We start from the raw sequence: 19252 nt of genomic DNA on the forward strand, positions 1-19252 counted from the left end.
TTCATTGTAGTTCTTGATTATTATTCTCCTTATGTTTCTAATACTGATTCACATTCTGTTGTTTTCATTCTGATTCTGATCTTTATTCTAGTTCTAGTCCAATTCTGAATCGGATTCTCCTTCTGTTTCTAATCCTGATTCTAGTTCTTATGTTCATTGATTCAAATTTTTATTTTAGTTCTGTTTTCGATTCTCTTTCTGATTCTAATTCAGATTCTGATTCATATTTTTATTCTGATTCTAATCCTAATTGCTATTCTCATTCTCATTCTGTTTCTAATTTTGATTTGAATTCTAAATATGATATGTCTTCTTTTCATTCTTACTTCATTTTGATGTTCATTTTGATTCTGACTCTTACTCTGATTGTGCTGTTCATTCTGATTTTTAATATGATTTTAATCCTGCAGATCATAATCAGATCCAATTTAATCAGACTCCTGAATGAGTATTATTCTGAATTTTATCCTGATTTTAGATTAGAATTTTCAATTCTAATCCAGATTTAAATCTGATTTAATCTGATTTAAATTCTGATTCTGTTTCTGTTTCTAACCCTGATTCTTCATTTTAATTCCAGTTCTGATTCTCACTTTCTTTTCTTTTCTAATCCAGTTTCTGATTTTCAATTTCATTCTAATTCTAATCCTAATTCTTGTTTTCATTCTGTTTTAAAAAAAATTAATGGCTTCTTTTCATTCTTACTTCATTCTGATGTTCATTTTGATTATTCTTATTCTGATTGTGCTATTCATTTTGACTTTCAATTTTGAATTGAATCTGATTTTAATCCTGCAGTTCATTTCATAATCAGACCCAATTTAATCAGACTCCTCAATGAGTATTATTCTGAATTTTATCCTGATTTTATTCTTGATTCTCCTTCTAATATTCTAGTTCTGGTTTCTAATTCTATCTCTGTTATAACCCTGATTCTTCATTCTAATTCTAATTCTGGTTCCAATTCCAATTATCGTTCTTTTTCGGTTTCTGTCAGGATTTTCCTTCTGTTTCTAATCCTGATTCTAGTTCATATGTTCAGTGATTCAAATTTGTATTCTAGTTCTGTTTCCAGTTCTCTGTTTCTAATTCAGATTCTGATTCAGATTTTTATTCTGATTGTGATCCTAATTCTTATTCTAATATTCATTCTCTTCGTTTCCGTTCTTATTTTTATTCTGATGTTCAATTTGTTTCTGAATCTCATTCTGATTCTACTGTTCATTCTAATTCTTATTATGATTTTAATAAAACTAAAAGTATATTTATTTCATAATCAGATCCATTTTAATCAGACTCCTGAATGAGTATTATTCAGAATTTTATCCAGATTTTAGTCTTGATTTCTCATTCTAATACAAACTATTCTAGTTCTGGTTTCAGTTCCAATTCTACTGTATCTATTCAGTTCCAATTCTATCTATTCTAACCCTGATTCTTCATTCTAATAAAAAAAAAAAAATCTGTTTTCTGTCAGGATTCTCTTTCTGATTCTAATCCTGATTCGGTTGCTTTAGGATGAAGTGGACGAGTTGCGAGCAGAGATGGAAGAGATCAGGGACAGTTACCTGGAGGAGGAGGTGTACCAGCTCCAGGAACTGCGCAGGGAACTGGACCGCTCTAACAGGAACTGCCGGATCCTTCAGTACCGCATGCGCAAGGCTGAACAGAAGAGTCTGCGTGTAGCTCAGACCGGACACGTTGATGGAGAGCTTCTGCGCGGTCTGGAGCAGGACCTCAAGGTGCTTTTTAATAAACGATGTGTGGGGTTAAATATGTGATTTGACATTAAGATCATAAGGTAACATTGGTTAAGTTCTCTAACTAATCAGAGATGAAAACAAGGTAATAAAAGGCATCCTTCTGTCCGCAGGTGGCCAAAGATGTATCTGTGCGTCTACACAATGAACTTGAGACAGTGGAAGACAAGCGCACACGGGCGGAGGATGAAAACGAGCAGCTCAGGCAAAATCTCATCGAGGTGGAGATCTCCAAACAGGCCCTGCAGAATGAGCTTGAGAGAGCCAAAGAGGTACAACACACTTCTGTATTACATATTAGATACCTGTGCATAGTGCACACTTTCATTGAACTTGATCAAAGAGGGCAGACTTTTTTAAGAGGAGATCTTTAAAAGCATATTTGTGAAGTAGTGTGGCGATTGTGCATCTTTTTATTCATGTATACTGTTCATTGTTAAGTACAGAGAGATGTGGTTGTAGTCTTAACAGTTAAAGGAATATTCTGGGTTGTTTACTTAAAACTTAGTTTGTGTGGACAGCCTTTTAGCTGATTTAGTTTTTAGTTTTATGTTGTAAAAACAAGCAGGAAATGCATTTACAATAATGCACTTGCAATGAAATCCTGAAGCATATTATTATTATTTTTTTTTTTAAATGTGAAACTTGTGATTTGGTTAATGCAGCATTAAGAATTTTTTTTCCCTAATATCATGCATAAATCTTTGCTAAAAATTACTCCTAAAATGTGATATGTTTGCACGTTTGAGTTAGTGTGATAGATATTTTGGTCATTTTCATAATAAGATCTTTTTAATGTTTGTTAATGCATTAAGCAATGAGAAATAAGGTGAATACAGGTACATTAGGACATTTTTTGTTACTGTATTTATTAAGTTAAAATTGTTAGTTCTTGGCTGCTTCTTTAAATACCATAAAGTATTTAAAAGTAAGCCATATAGAAATATGTTACTGCACTTGATTGGTTATTAGTATTGCAGACAAGTGCATTACTGCTTGTTTTCATCAAATGATAAATAATTTTCTGTGGTAACCGACTGCATTATAAGGCGAAAGTTGTAAATAACCCTGAATATTACTTGAAAGCAGTTCAAACAAACCTGGAAATGATTCACAGACTGTAGAAATGCTGTGATGTAAATCCTGCTGTATCACCTTTGTTGAATAAGGCAGTTAAACCCAGGCGGCCTGAGGGTTGGACTTCCTCCCACTGTTAGTGTACTGTGAATTGCTTTGAAGTGTGGATGAATACATTAACTTTGAAGTCTGCTGTCCTGTGCATTAATGCATGAGAGGCTGTAGCGGTTGCTCTGCTTCTGTAATCAGATGCTGAGGAGTTACTCTGGAGTTGGTCAGGTTAATCTGAATCTAATCTGGAAAGACATGCGGATGAATGCTATACTGCAGTGTGGAGGAGATTAAATGTGATGCACATGTCAGCATATTAGAATGATTTCTGAAGAACATGTGACACTGAAGACTGGAGCTATGATGCTGAAAATACAGCTTTGAATCACTCGAATAAATTACATTTGAAAAGATATTGACACAGAGAAAATCTATTTTAAATTGTAATAATTTTCTTAATTTTACTGTATTTTTATATAGTCTTTTTCAGTCTTTTTAAGATTTTAGAGCCGCTTTACAAATATGTATGTGTGTACGCTATACCCTTGTTATTGCAGTTCAAACAGCAGAGGATCACAACAGTGAATCATTGCACTGGTATCCCAGAATCCCCTCTGATTCTCTGAGATCTTCTAAAACATCCCCTGGGGAGAACGACAAATCTTCTTAAAGGAACAGTTCATCTGAAAATGAAAATGCTGTCATTGTTTATTCTCCATCGTGTCGTTTGAAACCTGTATGGCTTTCTTTCCTTTCTGTTCAACAGAAAATTCAAAATGCTTTTTAGAGCACACTTAGAGACTCTGTGTTCATTTTTGGGTGAACTGTTCCTTTAAAAACATATCAGTCAGCCTTTATAGGCTACATTGATTTTTGTTTTATTTTTGTATTAATATTTATCCTGTATTTTGAAAAGGTAAACACACACATGGGCAGATTTAATGAGTGTGAAGGAGAGAGTGCATTGAAATGAGTGTTAGCGCTTTGAGAGCTATACTGCGTCTCTCTGGAGGTTTGCCCCAGAAAACGTCTAGCTCCACTTTTTCAGCGTTCATCACACCATACCCTTCATTTTCCCACGCCTCCCTTCGCCCCACACACAACAGATGTGGATGAAATGGAGAATCATGCCGTTTCTTGCACACTGCCATGTTCAATTAAATTTACATGCTTTTCCATCTTTAGTTTAATGGGAATGCCGACCTTGACTCGACGTTAACGGCTTTAGATATTAAAATTATTGAAATATTAAACTCAACATGAAATCAGAAATGACCCTATTTGCTTTTAATGCACATTCCTGGTCTTCATGAGAACGATTTATTGATGCACATTATTCTTTAGAAAGCATATTTATATTATTTCTCTCAGTGTATGTGTCATTACATTTCAAAATGTTGGATGATGTATATCTTCAAACCATATTATTTGTTTAATTATTTATTTATCAACAGGTAACGCAAAATACCAAAACATATTTACACAAATACATTTAAATACTAAATAAAAATGCAAAAATAGTAATTAATTAAAATGAATAAAAAATACGCAAAATATAGCAAATTAATGAATGAAATAAATAGAAAACATTCATTTGAATTAACATGCAATAATTTGATAGTAGGACTTTTTTAATATATAAGATTCATATAGCAACTCAAGAAGAGTAAATACAGTATAAAATGTTTCTTGATCAGTGAAAACTTTTCAAAGCACCTTTGTTTTCTACCTGCACAGCACGCATTGCAGAGGTTCGGATGATTCATTCACACGCTAAACAGACTGGAATGTGGTTAAGCAGGACAGACGGGATGCTGTTTCCACTCTAAGCATCTAAATTACTGATCTGTCTTTGAATGAGCCTTTCTGAACTAAAAATACAGCGTTTAATGTCATCTGAGTTCAGGAAGGTGCGACTCTAGATTTCAGGATTCTCAAAGTTCATTGTTTCAACACGTCTGTGCTTTATAATATAACACTGCTCTGTTTGGTGCATTCTTCTGGTCCGTAGATATTAATAGTGGCTTGAACTGCTGTGTTTGTAGTTTCTTGGGTGATATTTTGTCTTGAGTTTATCTGCTTTTCTTGTTCTTATTAGAGTCTTTGGTGCTTTATTTTACTGAACCTTCGATATTCATATTTAGAGTCAAAATTATGCATTTTGCAAACATTAAACGTGAGGAAAATATTCAATTCAATTCAAGTTTATTTGTATAGCGCTTTTTACAATACAAATCGTTACAAAGCAACTTTACAGAAAATTATGATTCTACAACATTTAGTAGTAGCTAGTAGTTTGTGCACGTTTGACAGGATTTTAGAAAAATAATAATAATAATAATAATAATACAAGACGTAGTCAGCTAGATGATGAACTATCAATATTATTAATTAATAGTAATTATATGATGCAGTCACACATGTAGCAATAATTGTTAGTTCTGTTTGTTGATTCAAGGTTAGGATCATCTGGGGTCCTCTGAGGGTCAGCATCATCTCTTCTCAGGTGTTCTGGATCCAGACTGGAGCTTGTGTAAATCCTAGTTACCACGGGATGTAAATCCCGTGGCAAAACATAGAAACAAAATAGAGACATCATTAGCATAGCTGCTGATCCAACAAAGTAAAATTAGTTTAACCCAAGCTAAAGAATAAAAATGCAGATGCAACTACACTCACAATTTAAGAGATACATTATTCGAATGCTTGGCGAAAGAGATGCGTTTTTAATCTAGATTTAAACAGAGAGAGTGTGTCTGAACCCCGAACATTATCAGGAAGGCTATTCCAGAGTTTGGGAGCCAAATGTGAAAAAGCTCTACCTCCTTTAGTGGACTTTGCTATCCTAGGAACTTCCAAAAGTCCAGCGTTTTGTGACCTTAGGGTGCGTGATGGGTTGTAGCGTGGTAGAAGGCTAGTTAGGTACGCAGGAGCTAAACCATTTAGGGCCTTATAGGTAAGTAATGATAATTTGTAACAGATACGGAACTTAATAGGTAGCCAGTGCAGAGACTGTAAAATTGGGGTAATATGATCATATTTTCTTGACCTGGTAAGGACTCTAGCTGCTGCATTTTGGACTACCTGTAGCTTGTTTATTGACGAAGCAGGACAACCACCTAGAAGTGCATTACAATAGTCCAGTCTAGAGGTCATGAATGCATGAACTAGCTTTTCTGCATCAGAAACAGATAACATGTTTCGTAGCTTGGCAATGTTTCTAAGATGGAAGAATGCAGTTTTTGTAACATTGGAAATATGATTTTCAAAAGACAAATTGCTGTCCAATATAACACCCAGATTTCTGACTGTAGAGGAAGTAACGGTACATCCGTCTAGTTGCAGATTGTAATCTACAAGATTCTGTGTGGTGTTTTTTGGTCCAATAATTAATATCTCTGTCTTATCCAAATTTAATTGGAGAAAATTATTTGTCATCCAATCTTTTACATTTTTAACACACTCTGTTAGCTTAGATAATTGGGAAGTTTTTATTTAGGAATCGCAACATAGTTGATAATTAAGCAATTAGATGCTCAAAGCTGAAATAAGAAAATTAAGGAAAGTATGCTTGTATATTTAAGACAATTTGGTGTTTACATTAATTGTGGCTTTATTTATATAACAATCAAACACATTTTTCCACACAGATTTACATTAATGTAAGGTGTTTGGATTTTTCATAGTTTTTCCTGAGAATTTTTTTTTCCGTTAAAAGCAGTACTATATATGTGTTTGTTTGTGTGTGTGTCTGTCTGTCTATCTATCTATTTACACATTTATAATATAGAAAAATACTTATAATGTAAAAAATATTTTACACAATATAAAAAAATAATATAAATATAATATAATAAAAATATTAAAATTTAATTTAATATTTTTGTATTATTATTTTGCATTTGGGTATTGAGAACTTTAGGGGAAATGTGTAAAAACCAATCTTAATGGTCGTAAAAATACGCTTCTTTTTATTTAATGTAATATAATACAAACAAACCCAAAAAAAGAAGAAATTCCATGAAATTATTATTTTTTTCATTGCAATAAAATATTTCAATTCACGTATTTAAATGTAAGTTAATTTAAGATGCGTTTTGCTGTCTTTGTATGGAAATGTATTGTGTGTGCTATCGCTGGTGTCCAGGCTGTTTGCAGTCTGCTCTGATTCCTGCAGTGGGATTGGCACCCCGAACACAATTAATCCAACTGAGCTGCCTGTTATGAAACCTCCTGACAGATTCCTGCCTCACGGGGGAGGAGAGGAAGTGTGTGTGAGTGTGTGAGAGGGTGTGTGTGTGTGTGTGTGTGTGTGAGAGAGAGAGAGAGAGAGAGAGACAGACACTCAGAGAGAGAGAGAGGCTCTCAGATGGGTTTATATCTGTCAGGCTGTGATATGGCATCAGCTTCTGGAGGTTTTTGTAAACAGTTCAGTTGTTTCGTGTGCTGCGGGTCACTAATGACCCCCTGTCATTTGTAATGCACCGCACTGCTGACACACATCCAGAACGTGCTTTAGACTTCAGTTCAGATAGATCAGCATGCAAATGAAATGGTGCTCTAACATTGTTTACCTGTATTTCAACCTGGTTTCATAGGATGCTGTTAAATGTGTGTGTGTGTGTGTTTTCATGGTGGATGAATGTGTAATATTTGAAGCAGCATATTTATTTAGCTGTCTTTATATCTGTATTTACATATTTGAAGGAGATAAGTGCTCTGCACAGCTCTTATAATCTTCGCTGCTTTGCCTAGAGGTAAAAATAAAAGACAAGATTCAAGCTAAATAGATTAGACACTGTGTGCATGTTCAATCCAATCCACACAAATAATAGTGTGCTCAATATCACCAGTTTAATATTTCTCTTTAACATCTGAATCAGGCAGTTCCTTTGGTGTAACAGAGTCTTTCCTTACAAAAAAAGGCCTTATTACTGTACAGTATGATATCAGATGCTAAAACTATGGCATTTTTATATATACAGTGGAACTGAATGGTTACAATATTTATAGTATTGGAATGAAATGATACACAAGAATAGTGTTTTACTTCATTTGACCTTTTGCCACGAAAAGACAGCTATTTTGCAGTGCATTAGAACATTGTTTTCAAGCCGCATCCGTTCTTCATTATAGAAATGTATTGTTTGCATATTGTGGTGTATACAAACAATGTACTAGATTATGGCCAGGGACAAAACCAACTCGCGCAGTCGTCTCTCCATAGTTGTGTTGTCTCAGTGTTGTTTGCTGGCTTTCTCTCTTATGTTGGAATATTCCCACACGTAAATTCTGACCAATCGAAAAGCAGTTTAGGATATACGTCATGGCCAATGAGCGATGTGGATGTTGTCATGTGACTGCATTTTGTTTTATATATATGTATGTGTATATTTAATTTATTGCATTATTTTTAAATTATGATTTTAAAATTATTATTATTACCTTTACAAAAAATGTATGCTATTAACATGAAAATAAACTTATAAAGAAATAAATATATATTGTTTATTTTATATATTTAATATTATTTATTTATGTATTTCTTTTTTTGCAACTACCCTAATGGTAGCCTATTGGTACCCTAACAAAAATGTACCATACAATATTACTATAAAAATAAACTCTCTCTTTTTATTTATTAGCTAGAAATGTTTGCATTCATATATTATTGTAGGCAGCATAAATCCCTAATACATGTCCAAAAACCATCTTAATATGGTACTTTGTTAATGACCTCTAAAGAAAGTGTGCATGAAAGTTGAGTCGAGCTTTCAAAGTCAAATTGTCATATTTGTGAAAGCACAAAATAATTTAATTCAGCATTAATGAACAAGTGTCCCTGTTTGGCAAAATGGCTTTGGATCTAAGTGTGAAGAGGGTAAAAAACAAAAATACTCAACGCAGTTAATCTTCAAAGCAGCGTGCCGCTTATCAAAGCATTGCTGTGGGCCGTTAATTAAATTTTGTCTCCAAGTCAAAGAAACCTTGCAGGTTCTGTTCAGATGTTAGCGCCTAGCATTAGCATTTTCTAAAAATAAAGCAACGTGTGCACTCGTTTTCCGGGACTGTTATATTGAGAGTGTGTGACGTTTCTTTTGTGAGAGAAATGGTGTGTGTGTGTGTGTGTGTGTGACTGAACAGTGTTGTCATAAAACCAGTATTATGCATGATTAATTCAACTGGTGGCATTGTTTTTTGGTTGAGAGAATGCCATTTTTGAAAAGCCTTGATTCTTAAGTTTTTAAAAGAAATACATGTTTTCATTATGCATTTGTATTGCTTTAGCATATCCCTTTGCAACAATATAAATCACTTGTTTTTGGTTATATGCATTTTTAAAACCATGCATGTTAAACAGTATTGTATCATATTTGATGTATGAATTTATAATTTCTTCGCTCAGTTTGGGCCTCTGACACAGGGCCCACCTCTATATTCTCACTATATCAGGTTATATGAGTCATTTAGTGGGTCAAATTGGAAATGGAAAACACATGCATTTTTTTTTTATTTTGCCTAAAACCTCAATAAACTGTTCCTTTATTATTCAGGATTAAATGATTAATTTCTATGCGGACCTGTTAAAAATCACATTTGATATACACTTTCGGTTCATTTGTCACTGCTGCAATGGAAAGTCAAGCAGATTGCATTATAGTTTACAATATTCTGTGAAAGCAAGCCATTCGAAACATCCTTTCTTGCATCCTTTTTTATTGCATTTACCCTTTCAGCTACATCTGTGAGAGAAGCACAGCTTTAGAGGAGCTGTAACGTTGTAGACATTATTACAGACCATGCCCTTCCTCCCCTGAGTGGACAAAACTACATCACAGTATCTGGCAATGAGAAACTGAGAAACAGAGGATAGCTGTGAGAATGAGAGCGACAAACACACCAGTATTTGACATTTTAACAGTGATGCTCTGTGATGTGCTTCATCTATAATCTGTTCTGTAACGTCTCAACAAACTGCATTATTAGAGATATCATGTATGTTAATACAAACCCCAGCTTAATACTTAGCATTAGGAGAATATAAGATATAACTAAGCGATTGGACAGGTTAACACAGCTCATATTCCTTTGTGTGTTTAATAACCTTGTCAATAGGCAGGAGTGGTTCAGGTTGACTAGTGCTCAGGGGTCCAGGTGGACTCCATCCTGTTCATGTCGCCTGCGAGTCTATTAGTCCAGATGGTGGACTCTAACCAGCCCGCAGAATGGCAATGCAAAGCTTAACTGGACATCTCATGGGAAAAAGAGCTGTTGTTGTTTTCCCTTCATCTTCTTTTTGTGACAGCGAGCAGGTGTCTGTGTTCAGCTGAGAGCAAACGGGTTCATTAACAGATCTGACACATTCTGACACAGCTGATATATCTCTGACCTCATATCAGCTCAAATCTGACATAATGCTCTTTATTGTTGTGTGTTAGCTTTGACTAACTATAATATGTATCAGAAGAACATTTTAAATATTTGTATATATTATATACATTGTATATAAACGTATATATCTACATTTTAATATGTATATAAATATTTACATTTTTATTTAAATATGTTTTTAAATAATTATGTAGAATTTGTATAATTAACTAGAATTTCTTAATACATATATTTTCAAATAAATATATATTAAGCAGCACAACAGTTTCCAGTACTGATAATAGATAATCAAATTAGAATGATTTCTGAAGATCATGTGACACTGAAGACTGGAGGAATGATGCTGAAAAACACAGCTTTGAATCACTGGAATACATTCTACTTTAATGTATATTAAAATAGAAAAAAAAATCATAATAATATTTCACAATATTATTTTTTTAACTGTAATTTTTATCAAATAAATGCAGCATTGAAGAGCATAAGAAACTCCTGTAAAAAAACATAAATAAATCATTCTGATCCCAAACTGAGAGTGTGTGTGTGTGTGTGTGTGTGTGTGTGTGTGTGTGTGTATATATATAATGTACAATTTATCTATTTTATAATGTATAAAACTGAAATGATTTAGTAATAACATGTAATGCATATATCACATAAAGCAATGCATATTTGCATTCACTTCAGAAAATGTACACAAACTTGAAAAGACACGTATGTGTAGTTATTAAATAAATGCATTAAATTAATCTATGTTTTAAGCTTCTGTCCTTCATTCAATGCGCTAACGAGATTTTGGGAAGCGGGTGTTTGTAAAGACATTAGCTGAGGTAATCTCTCACCAGCTGCCCAGTGTCAGACGCCTCTGACTGCAGGCTCCGCCCCCCATTAACTGATCACAACAGGGAACCCACTAACCCAGAGAGACCAGAGGAATTGTCTTTGAGTGCAAAGACAGCCCCTCATTAACCAGCTGGACACATACCAATCCCTCCTCACACACACACACTCACACACACAATCACATACCCAACTCTCCAGAGACCACCGCATCTCTTTAAGCTTTAGAGCTCATCTCTAGAGCTTTCTATTGTGTTTGACACTCACTGTAGTGATGGAGAAGGCTTGCTTGTGTGTCTAGAACGCCCTCTGGGAGTGTGTGTGTGCGGCCCATGTGGGCATGGTAATACACACAGGATCCCTTGACTTCTCTAGACAGTATCCTAGACTGAGATTAGCAGCTAAGAGGATTCTCCAGGTCTCCTGACAGCAGCGGACACATCTTATCATCATATGCATAATGCTAATGGAATCAGACCAGTTACTGAGAATTCATGGGCTGTGTTTGCAATGGAATACTGGCAAAATATATAGCGTGTACTAGATACTGAATACTGTAGTATATGAAAGTATTTTATATGCTGTACATGTTTATATATATATATATATATATATATATATATATATATATATATATATATATATATATACACACACACACACACACACACACACACACACACACACACACACACACACACACACACACTTTTTTATATTTAAAATTAAATATTTTTTTCATAATATCTAACTTTTACATTAAAATAAAAAAATACATAAAATATAAATATATTTTAAATAATAATAATAAATAATACAATTACATAATGTAATTGGACTGCACAAAGCTACAAATAAGAAAATACTAGAGAATTGGTAACACTAGAAAATTGAAGGTTGCCTCAAGTGCATTGAATTTGCCGGATACAGTGTCTTGCACAATATAAGCTTTGGTTGTGAACTGCACATATTAGCATACATTGTATGCATTAAATGTGCATACTTCTAGTAGGCATTCTACAGTAGTATGCAATTCCAAACAAATCCCAACTGTTAAACAGAAGTTGTTTTTTTATTAGTTATTGATCACTTTTTGCCCCCTGGTTGAGTTTAGTTGAGCCAGAACAGGAGAGCTAGATGCTAATGCTAACATGCCGTCACAATACATAGAGAATACTTTGTGTCTGCCCGTTAGCATTAGCATCTAGCTCTTAACATTCACTAGAAACAATATCCATGCATCCTTCAGCATGCATGCTTCCGCATATTACGAATCAGAACACTGATCATCATTATTATAGACAGCATGCAAACTGTACACAAATTGATGCATGGTAAGTTATTTACATTGCATTGCCTTTGAGTGTTTCTCAGAATGTAAATCACTTTGCTCTTGAGTTTTGAATGTACTAAGAGTAAAATAAGAGGGTTTGGCATATCTCAGACCGCTGTTCTTTTACAAAATGCACTCATCATGACCACGAGAAAGACATAAATGCAATGATTTTATCATCAGCTGTATCTCAGGAAATCTATTTTTGCCGGTCTTCCTTTGATGTCAGTATCATTCTGCTGTTCTGACTCATGGAGTTCAGTCAGAACAAGTGAGAATAACAGAGCGTGACTGTTTCATTAGTGTTTTGTGGGAGAATGGCTTTATCGTCAGCGTGTCGTGTGAGTACACACACTATCACAACGCTTCACCGGCCCAGCGCTCTTCTGATGGATCGAGTATTTATGAGACATAAAAACACCTTCTGATCCCAGACTGCTTTTGTATTGTTGTAGGGTTGTTTTTGGGCTTGTGTCTGAAATGTTTCGGGTTCAGACCTCATAGGTTGATTAATTTGCATCTTTTAGTGCATGCCTGTAGCTTTGTGGTCCTCAATATTTACATTTACATTCATGCATTTTTGCAGATCCAAAGCAATGTACAGTGCATTAAATTTGTTAAGTTAATACATTCTCTGGGAATCGAACCCATCACATTGCTGTTATAAAGTATGAGGATATTGTTTGTAGATGAAACATGCACACAGATGAATTGATCACATCAGATCTATAACACGCAGTTAGAAAATAGGGTGACTCTCCATTAGAAACCCAAGCATTCATTAACGTTCTTTGACGCATATCGCACATGAAGTTAGCAGGAAACATTCCTGTAATATTTAAGGTCATGCATTCCCTGGGAGTCAAACCCATTACATTGATGTTGCCATGCTACTTTTTAAACTAAAGGATTGCTATCCTTAATTAATGAATTAAATAAATTGACGTGATGTGCCACTAAAATGTTGACTTTTGAACAAAAAAATTGACTTTTAGCTGATGCAAGCATTCAAATGTTGTAGACTTTCTCATGCATAAACTGATGTGAAAATCTGTATAGATTTTATATCTATATATGCATACATTTATATTAAAAAATGCCTAAAAATCTAAAATATTAAATTGATTATTTTTTATATATATTAAGTATTAACATTTATCTCAGAGTGTCTGATTTTTTCAGATGATATGTTTTTTTGGTTTTATATGAGGATATTTTGATTGAATATTATTAGGTTTAATTTCTTTGATGAAACGCACACAAAATCAGATCTATACCATGCATTTAGAAAAAAGGTTGAATTTTAATTTCATACCAGCTTTAAATGATGTACTGGGTTTAAGAACCACACTGTTGTCTCACATTCACAGTATTCACACACAATAAAGCTCAGAGAGCTTGTAGATAAACATATCAGTTTGCTTAAAATCAGTCTTCAAATGGGTGTTTGGTTGTTTGTCTCGACGTGGCATCTTGTTTAAAATGTTCTAAAGACTTCAGCGACTAATTAGCCTTTCGTTTCTCTATAGCTTCTATATAAAAAAACTAATGAGTTTATTATATCGTAAACCCATCTTAGAGATAGAGATAGTCTTAGAGAGAGTTTATTTTTATTTTGTATTGGATGAAATACAAATTTCCTGGGGTGCGTTCTCCGAAACTACCTTAACGCTACGTTGTTCTTAAGTTGTACCTTAAGAAGTACTTATCGTTAATACGTGGTTTCCGAAACCTTCTTAGTTAAGTATACCTTCTGTAAGTCATGCGTTCGTAAGGTTGGTCTGGAGCGCTCTTAGCTATACCTTATCGCTGCTTACGGTTCATACCGCTAGTGGCCACCACTACGCAAAAAGATTTTTTACATCGCAGTTTAATTACACATAGAAAATGTTATATGAACATTTATTATAAAATCTGATTTAGTATTAAAGTTACATTTTTACTTTACTTTAAAATTATACACATAAAATACTTAAGTTGTTATAGCCTACACCCAGTGTATGGAAGTGTTTTCATTAATAAAGTTTCCATACACTAATGGTTGTTAGCTTTTTTTAATTACTATCCTAAGGCACATCAGCTGGCGAGCCATTTGACAGAAAAGGCTTAGGAGTCTATATAAAGAAAGATGAGTTTACACAAACTTTATAGCTATGGCAGCGAGACAGCGAGTACTTGTTTTAAATCAAAAACGGCGGCGTCCGCGGAGCCAGTTAGTGTATGTCAACTACTTTATAAGAGAACATTTTAGTCCACTGACTACCATGTCAGAAGAGACCATTGTAAAAAAATTTCGCCTGCCACGGGAGCAAATTCTGCAGCTCTTGCATCTTGTTGGCCCAGATTTGTCAAGACAAACTCGACGGAGCTACCCCCTCAGCCCCGAAATTCAGCTGCTGGCGGCTCTTCGTTTTTATGCCGTGGGGAGTTTTCTGGAGGTTGTTGGGGATGGATATGGGCTGAGTAAGACCTCAGTGTGGCTGGGCGATCTCTTTTTGCGGACTTTTTTCCCCGACATAGTGAATGTCGGCATGTCTCTCATGTTTGCGCTTTTATTGGGGAAATCATCCAATTACACAAATGAGTGATTTACGCCAATAATGTGATACGGCTGGTGGATAATAAGCATACGTTGTGGAGAACATTAACACACTTATGGCCGTGAGGGTTTGGGATTGTACACTTGCTAAATTATAAACACACACTCATATTTATTTCTGCATGTACTTATTTCAATAAGCCCCGATAAATGCAGTTTGTACTATTTCTAAAACGCTTCTTTATAAAGAACATTGTTTTCTCAATACTTTACCTATACCGCTGTGAAGGAAAGAGTGCACAATCGATCATCGAGGCGTCGATATCAACTTATTCAGCACCTCCACCATGGACAGCAACTGCTAAGGTCGAACTTAAGAAGGTTTACCTTAAGCAACATCCTAAGGTATAGTTCGGAGAACACACGTAGCAAAGGTATACCTGTAGTTAAGGTGTACCTTTTGAGTATTCGTAGCGCGCTAAGAGACAACGTTATCGGAGAACGCACCCCTGCTAATTATTTAGTTTCACTTGTAAATATGCATTTTCTTTTTCTGTTTCAGTGTGAAATATGTCAGATTGCAGAAGCAAGAAGTATTGCGAATGCTGTTGTGTGTCGTCATAAAGGTTGTGGTCCTGTTGTTGACTTCTGATGCCATCCAGGAGACAGCAGTTAATCAGCTGTAAACAACATCTCCATCAGTCTTTGTGGAAAAAAAGAAAAAACCCTTGAGAGGCTTTCCGTCATATTTTTGTTTTCTCGTCCATAACAAGCCTTTATCAGAGAGAGATATCGAGCAGCCCTGAGAGAGGCCTTGTAGCATTATAAAAATGTGTTTGTACAAGCTTATGTCATTTTCAGATTCCAAGGTTATGTGAAATCTGAGGCGGGATGGTAAATATTGACCCTCCATTAGAGAACTGAGCATTCATTAGTGTTCATTGATGCAGAACACACATGAACTAGCAGGAAACATCTCTGTAATAGCTAATGTTCAACTAACCACAAGGACGGTTAGTAAAGAGTGGTTTTAGGCTACAGAGACACACTTAGAAACCGGTGAGTCATACAAGAAAATACAAAACCTCACCTGCCTACATAGGCAGATCCATTATAAGCCAGAATCCAAATATTGACTAAAATATTTTCATTTGAATTAGGTTAAAAACTATTGAAGTATGAAAGCCCATCTCCACCACTGAATAAAATAATAAAAACTTTTTATCTAAAAAGTTAACATCTCAGAATTCTGAATTTATATTTCACATTTCTGATTTTTTTTTCTCATAATTTTGTTTATATCTCTAAATTGTCTGAAAAGTCAACATTTTGAGATGTAAACTCAAAATAGTAAGAAAAATTGTTACTTTGCATTGCTAGAAAAAAAGTTGCAATTACCTTCTTCATATTATATTCTGTGGCAGAAATGTGCTTCCACAGAAATGTTTGCGTTTCCCCATATACAGATACAGTATATCTTTGTGTTTATGCAAACATATACAAGTAAATGGGGACATGCAGAGCATCTAAAAAATCAGAGTCTGTTTGCTAAAATAAAACTCATCCTGCTGCTTTGAATGGCAGATTCTTCCTTTGTGCAGATTCATTAATTGGTGTGTTCAAGGTTTTTTTGGAGCAATGAATAAAGAATGACCGAATGTATTCTGCTTGATTCACAAAGACCTCCTGCCGGAGACAGCAGATGGAGACAAGCCTCACACAGAGTTTCCAGAACACTGATCCTGGACCTGCAGATGCAATGTCAGCCTTTCCAAACCAATTGACACATTCTGATGTGAGATCAGCTTAGGTCTGAGAATAACCTCTATCTGCAGCAGAGACAGATGACTGAAGCTTTGTGCTCATGCTGAATAGAGCGAGTGTGTAACTTTGTTTCTGTCTAACTTCATCACACTGAAATGCTTTTAATTCCCTCGAAAACACATTCTAGTTATTATTCACCATCATAGAAATGACCAAATAACAACATTTCATTTGGAAGCGGAAACACAGAAATTTTTTTCTAAAGCGGAACAATATTGCTTGAGAAAAGCACTAGGCTAAGCAAATGCTCTTCATTGAATTTACACCATTAAAAATGCCTTTTCACACCAAAAGTGAAACAAAAGAGCAAAAATAATTGATGATGAAAGTTCTATCAACAACATAAAAATAAGCATGCATCAATTATTCCCTATAAAATGAAAGTGTATATAAGCTCAGATAATTGAATCACGGTGAAAATTAATGAGAAAATTCTGCATTCTGACTTAATTGCAGACTTCAGTAAAAGAATTCATTTATTCTTCATATAATCTTACTGCTGTCTATGAGAAACGATTAAGATGTTTTTGTTCGTTTTTTGCCAGGTGTATTTTCTTATTAATTTGATCACATTGCATATGAGAGCGTACAGTGTGGTTTAACAGCGAGGGTTCAGTTTGGGTTTTCTGCAGCTTTGTTTTTTTTTAATCAGGCATTGTAACTAAGCTACACCCGTTACATTACATAAGCCTGTAGGAAACAGAGTACAGGCATGCTGTAATGCCTTTCCAATTAGATAATCGTGCAAATGTAAGAGGGACAGAAAACTGAGGAAGACAGAGGAAATGCATATTATAAAAAAGCCCATTTGTTTATCTGTTTCATTAGAAGTGTTTCATTAAAGCTGCCTCCAGAGCAGATGCATGGCATATTGTTGCATATTTAAGCATGTTTTTAAACTGTACAGTATATGTTTGCTAGCAAGGCATGGAGATAATTAGAGTGTTTTGCGGACTAAAGCATTAATGCATTTCTGTAAATTAAGCTGTGTGTGTTATGAAAACATGTTGCAGTCTCCCTGTCTATTGCAAAAGTCATTGCAACAATCCTAATTATGTTCTGGGTGGTTTCCATGGCACTGCAACGAGGCTACTAAGATGTTTTCACATGTTAGGTATTGCTATGCATTTGCTAGCGTATTGTAGATGCTTGCAAGGTCATTGCAATCACAGTATAAAACTTACTAATCAACAAAAAGCAACAAAAGTCACTTTGGATTAAAGCATCTGCCAAATGCATGAACTTAATGTAAAATGCTTTGCACAATTTGAAAAATCATTATGTCTTGAGTTATGCACTAAACTTCAGTGCAGTCTGAGAAGTTTGTTTGAATCATTAAATCTAAGTGTGAGCAACAGTAATAATGATGTTTGATGAAGCATGCTTAGAAATGTCAATTTTTTCCTACTGGTTGTGTGATTGCTGTTTGTGTGGCAGCTAGTGTTGATGACTTCATTGGAGGATGTCAGAACGTGAATGGGAAAATTGTTACCATATTGCAGACTTACTCAAGCCCATGCACATAATAATGACATCACCTCATCTCCTCCTATGTTTTGGAGTCGTATCCAGGCTCTCTCGAACTGTTGCTGTGTGTTGACGAAAAAGTGTCAAACTCCCTCCTCTCCTGTGTCCATCTCACACTTTCCATCTGTCTGGCCATAAATGATTCAAGCTAACGCAGCCATCAGCAGCAGCTATTTAAGTTCAGTGTATGACTCAAGATAGACCAGCACATCAGTAAGCAGGGCAAAGTTGACCTTCTTAACTCTTGATTTAAGTAAGGGGGATTATATGCTGTCAGCCTCTTGTGGCAACACTGAGAATGTAATTTTGTGATTCATCCTTGTGCATTTAGCATGATTTGGCCCTACAAAGATACAAAAGCCTGAAAATATATTAATTTTTTAGCAGATTTGCTGTCTATCATATTATCACCAAACCTGTCCAATCAATGTGCTCTGGATTATTCAGTATTACGACCACATGCAGTCATTTAAATTGTTTAATCTGTGGTAATTCTTGGCTACTGTCTTGGTTTGTCCTTATTCACATATGCTGCATTACATTCAATTGAAAGTTATCATTTCAAAATTTGATTATGGTAAAGTGCGTCTCACACAAGTATTGCACAACATTGTTTATTCTCTGCATTTTTGTTTCCAGAGTTGTCTTTAGCATCTGAACACCTCCAAATCCCACTGGCAGTTTTATTTGTTATGCATTGTTGTTTCTCATGTTTTTTCTGAGATAATAAGAAGGAATCCTGAATTCGACAGCAGTAGTAGATCCACCATAAGGACAGCGACTTAAGCTTGATATTCATGATTGAAGCTGTGTTCAAATCAGATGCTGTTTTTTATTATTCAGAATGTTTTTTATGAATCCTTCTGTGTGCCTGGTTACTGAAATGAAGATGTTCAGAAGTCATTAACT

The 19252-nt window shown here is 34.9% G+C and overlaps 1 protein-coding gene across 1 annotated transcript in view; it reads left to right on the forward strand.

Moving 5' to 3' along the window:
* The window catches only part of LOC132096944 (microtubule cross-linking factor 1-like), a 53599-nt gene that overhangs the window by 2968 nt on the left and 31379 nt on the right, over positions 1-19252 (forward strand). The window contains exons 2-3 of the mRNA XM_059502629.1: positions 1518-1742; positions 1874-2032. Coding sequence (XP_059358612.1) covers positions 1518-1742; positions 1874-2032 — 384 coding nt within the window. The remainder of the gene's footprint in view (positions 1-1517; positions 1743-1873; positions 2033-19252) is intronic.

This window comes from Carassius carassius, chromosome 20 (assembly GCF_963082965.1).
Source record: "Carassius carassius chromosome 20, fCarCar2.1, whole genome shotgun sequence".
NCBI lineage: Eukaryota > Metazoa > Chordata > Actinopteri > Cypriniformes > Cyprinidae > Carassius > Carassius carassius.